The following is a 5000-nucleotide window of genomic DNA, read 5'->3' as shown; positions in this document are numbered from 1 at the left end:
CCCCCATCTATCCACCCGCATCTGCCCCACATCTACCCCATCTGCCCCCCATCTACCCATCCCCTTCCCCCCATCTATCCATCCCCATCCGCATCCACCCCCCACCTATCCACCCACATCCGCCCCCCATCTAGCCATCCGCCCCCCATCTACCCACCCCCTTGCCCTACTTTTCACACCCCCTTTCCCTGTTCCTCCCTCCCTCCCTCCGCACCCCACTCTACCCAGGGGTGACTCTCTCATGCTCTTCCCCCATCCCCGTTTCCCTGCCCCCCCCAAGGGACCAACCCTGCCCCGACTCTTTCCCCCCATCTACCCCATCTACCCATCCCCATCCGCATCCGCCCCCCATCCACCCCACATCTACCCCATCTGCCCCCCATCTATCCATCCATCCCCCTCCGGCCCCCATCTATCCATCCCCATCCGCTCCCCACCTATCCACCCGCATCCACCCCACATCTACCCCATCCGCCCCCCATCTACCCATCCCCACCCACCCCCCATCTATCCATCCCCATCTGTCAATCCCCATCCGCCCCCCATCTACCCATCCCCATCCACCCCATCTATCCATCGATCTATCCCCTTCCACCCCTCTATTTATCTATTGATCCCCATCCACCTACTCTATCTATCCATCTATCTATCCCCATCCACCTCTCTCTCTATCTATCCATCTATCTATCCCCATCCACCTCTCTCTCTATCTATCCATCTATCTATCCCCATCCACCTCTCTCTCTATCTATCCATCTATCTATCTATCTGTCCCCATCCACCCATCTCTCTATCGATCTATCCCCATCCTCCCCCTCTATCTATCTATTATCTATCTATCTATCCCCATCCACCCCATCTATCTCTCTATCTATCCCCATCCACCCCATCTATCTCTCTATCTATCTATCCCCACCCATCTATCTATCTATCTATCTACCTATCTATCTATCCCCATCCACCTCTCTCTCTATCTATCAATCTATCTATCGATCTATCCCCATCCACCCCATCTCTCTATCTATCCCCATCCACACCATCTCTCTATCTATCTATCCCCATCCACTCTATCTATCTATCTCTCTATCTATCTATCTGTCCCCATCCACCCCATCTCTCTATCTCTCTATCCCTATCCACCCCATCTATCTATCTGTCCCCATCCACCCATCTCTCTATCGATCTATCCCCATCCTCCCCCTCTATCTATCTATCTATCTATCTATCTATCTATCTATCTATCCCCATCCACCCCATCTATCTCTCTATCTATCCCCATCCACCCCATCTATCTCTCTATCTCTCTATCTATCCCCACCCATCTATCTATCTATCTATCTATCTACCTATCTATCCCCATCCACCCCCTCTATCTATCTATGTATCCCCCCATCTATCCATCCCAATCTACCCCCTCTATCTATCTATCTATCTATCTATCTATCTATCTATCTATCGATCTATGTATCTTGTCCCCCGGAGGCCGGCGCACGTGGCGGGACGTGGCTGGAGCCGCCGGCGTGTCTGCGACTCGACTTGGGCTAATTACCGGTTCCCGGCTCTAATTGCCGGATTCTGAAGCATAAACATAAAACTCTTGAGTTATTTAATTCAAGGCCCGATTTAACCAGGGAGATTCCTGTCAGGAGCCCTGGAGACACGGGGAGGTCAGGGCCGAGTGTGGGGGTCTGGGGGTCCCAGGGGTTTGGATGCGGGGGGGGTCAGGTCAGGGCCGAGTGTCGGGGTCTGGGGGTCCCAGGGGTTTGGATGTGGGGGTCAGGTCAGGGCCGAGCGTGGGGGTCTGGGGGTCCCAGGGGTTTGGATGTGGGGGTCAGGTCAGGGCCGAGTGTGGGGGTCTGGGGGTCCCAGGGGTTTGGATGCGGGGGGGGGGCAGGTCAGGGCCGACTGTCGGGGTCTGGGGGTCCCAGGGGTTTGGATGTGGGGGTCAGGTCAGGGCTGAGTGTCGGGGTCTGGGGGTCCCAGGGGTTTGGATGCGGGGGTCAGGTCAGGGCCGAGTGTGGGGGTCTGGGGGTCCCAGGGGTTTGGATGCGGGGGGGGGGGGGGCAGGTCAGGGCCGACTGTCGGGGCCAGGGGGTCCCAGGGGTTTGGATGCAGGGGGGCAGGACAGGGCTGAGTGTCGGGGTTGGGGGGTCCCGGGGGGCTGGGATACAGCGGCGGGGGCAGGGTCTTGTCTCGGTGCCAGGGGCAGGGGCCGCAGTCAGAGCAGGGGTGCCCCAGATCTCCCCCCCCCAAAAAATGAGCCACTTCCTGTCTCAGTTCTGGGTCATATTTGCAGAGAAAAGGTCACATCCCCGGGGATGGGGCAGGAGTTTGGGGGGGGCCGTGAAGGGGGGTGTTCTGTCCCCTCCAACGCGGATTGGCGGCTCTGACCGGCCCCCCTGATGGACTCTTTTTTCCTTCTGTCCCTCCCTCCTGCCCCCCACATCCCTCCATCTCCCTCCCTCCCTCCATCCCTCCCTCCTGCCCCCCACATCCCTCCATCCATCCCCCTTCCTTTCTCTCCTTCTCCAGGTGAGGCCCCGATGCTGCGCCCGCCCGCCGGACCCCTCCCGGCCCGCCATGGAACGCAACAGAGCCCCCCGGCGCCGCTAGCCCCCCCCCGCTGAGCCGCGCCCCCCCCCCTCGCCGCCCCCCCCATCCCGCCGCATCTCCCCCCCCCCCCGACCACCACGCCCCGCGCCATGCCGGTCCCGCCCGGCGCCGGCTGGCGGGCGGGGGCCTGCGTCCTGCTGTGGGCGGCGGGGCTGGCGGCCGGGGCGGCCCCCCGGCCCCCCGCGGAGGAGAGGCACCCCGTGGCCAGCACCCACTACGGGAAGCTGCGGGGGGTGAAGAAGGACCTGAACAACGAGATCCTGGGGCCGGTGGTTCAGTACCTGGGGGTGCCCTACGCCACCCCGCCGGTGGGCGAACGCCGCTTCCAGCCCCCCGAGGCCCCCGCCTCCTGGGCCCAGGTCCGCAACGCCACGGCCTTCGCCCCCGTGTGCCCCCAGAACGTCCACGGGATGCTGCCGGGGATCATGCTGCCCGTGTGGTTCACCGACAACCTGGAGGTGGTGGCCGGCTACGTGCTGAACCAGAGCGAGGACTGTCTCTACCTCAACCTCTACGTGCCCATGGAGGACGGTAAGGGGCCCGGGCGGGGGGTGCATCGGGGGGCGCGGAGAAGGGGGAGGCCTGGGGCGTATTCGGGGCTCGCACAGAGAAGGGGGAGACATTGAGGAATATTAGCGGGCCGGGACAGAGAAAGGGCGGCCCTGGGGTGTATCGGGGGGTTGCATGGAGAAGGGGGGCCCTGGGGTGTATGGGGGGGTGACATGGAGAAGGGGGAGCCCTGGGGTGTATCAGGGTGTTGCACAGAGAAGGGGGGGCCCTGGGGTGTATAGGGGGTGGCATGGAGAAGGGGGGCCCTGGGGTGTATCGGGGGGGTGGCACAGAGAAGGGGGAGCCCTGGGGTGTATTCAGGGGCTTGCATGGAGAAGGGGGAGACATTGAGGAATATTAGCGGGCCGGGAGAGAGAAGGGGCGGCCCTCGGGTGTATCGGGGGATTGCATGGAGAAGGGGGAGCCCTGGGGTGTATGGGGGGTGACATGGAGAAGGGGGAGCCCTGGGGTGTATCAGGGTGTTGCACAGAGAAGGGGGGGCCCTGGGGTGTACAGGGGGTGGCACGGAGAAGGGGGGGCCCTGGGGTGTATCGGGGGGTGGCATGGAGAAGGGGGCCCTGAAGTGTATCGGAGGCTTGCACAGAGAAGGGGGAGCCCTGGGGTGTATGGGGGGGTGGCACAGAGAAGGGGGAGCCCTGGGGTGTATTCAGGGGCTTCCATGGAGAAGGGGCGCCCTGGGGTGTATTCAGGGGCTTGCACGGAGAAGGGGGAGACATTGAGGAATATTAGCGGGCCGGGAGAGAGAAGGGGCGGCCCTGGGGTGTATCGGGGGGTTGCATGGAGAAGGGGGGCCCTGGGGTGTATGGGGGGGTGACATGGAGAAGGGGGAGCCCTGGGGTGTATCAGGGTGTTGCACAGAGAAGGGGGGCCCTGGGATGTATTCAGGGGGTTGCACAGAGAAGGGGGACCCCTGGGGTGTACAGGGGGTGGCACGGAGAAGGGGGAGCCCTGGGGTGTATGGGGGGGTGGCATGGAGAAGGGGCCCCTGAAGTGTATTGGAGGCTTGCACAGAGAAGGGGGAGTCCTGGGGTGTTTGGGGGGTGGCATGGAGAAGGGGGGCCCTGGGGTGTATCAGAGGCTTGCACAGAGAAGGGAGAGACATTGAGGTATATTAGCGGGGTGGAACAGAGAAGAGGCAGCCCTGGGGTGTATCGGGGGGTGGCACGGAGAAGGGGGAGCCCTGGGGTGTATCAGGGGGTGGCACAGAGAAGGGGGAGCCCTGGGGTGTATTCAGGGGCTTGCTCAGAGAAGGGGGAGCCCTGGGGTGTATTCAGGGGGTTCAACAGAGAAGGGGGAGCCCTGGGGTGTATGGGGGGGTTCAACGGAGAAGGGGGGCCCTGGGTGTATTCAGGGGCTTGCACAGAGAAGGGGGAGACATTGAGGTATATTAGCGGGGTGGGACAGAGAAGGGGCGGCCCTGGGGGGGTATCAGGGGGTGGCACGGAGAAGGGGGGCCCTGGGGTGTATGGAAGGGTTGCATGGAGAAAGGGGGCCCTGGGGTGTACTCAGGGGTTGCACAGAGAAGGGGGGCCCTGGGGTGTATTCAGGGGGTTGCATGGAGAAGGGGGGCCCTGGGGTGTATGGAGGGGTTGCACAGAGAAGGGGGGCCCTGGGGTGTACTCAGGAGTTGCACGGAGAAGGGGGGCCCTGGGGTGTATCAGGGTGTTGCACAGAGAAGGAGAGACATTGAGGTATATTAGCGGGGTGGGACAGAGAAGGGGGGCCCTGGAGTGTATCGGGGGGGTTGCACAGAGAAGGGGGAGCCCTGGGGTATATTGGGGTGTTGGTGGCACAGAGCAGGGGGGCCCTGGGGCATA

At 62.6% G+C, this 5000-nt stretch overlaps 1 protein-coding gene across 2 annotated transcripts in view; it reads left to right on the top strand.

The window, feature by feature from the left end:
* Window positions 1-5000, top strand: part of NLGN2 (neuroligin 2) — a 29596-nt gene that overhangs the window by 5648 nt on the left and 18948 nt on the right. For both annotated transcript variants that reach the window (XM_048833838.2, XM_048833837.2), the window contains exon 2: window positions 2533-3144. In XM_048833838.2, coding sequence (XP_048689795.2) covers window positions 2703-3144 — 442 coding nt within the window. In that variant the 5' untranslated portion in view covers window positions 2533-2702. The remainder of the gene's footprint in view (window positions 1-2532; window positions 3145-5000) is intronic.

This window comes from Caretta caretta, chromosome 28 (genome assembly GCF_965140235.1).
Source record: "Caretta caretta isolate rCarCar2 chromosome 28, rCarCar1.hap1, whole genome shotgun sequence".
Lineage (NCBI taxonomy): Eukaryota > Metazoa > Chordata > Testudines > Cheloniidae > Caretta > Caretta caretta.
The sequence above is the reverse complement of the archived record's forward strand: the minus strand, read 5'-3'. Positions and strand labels throughout refer to the sequence as shown.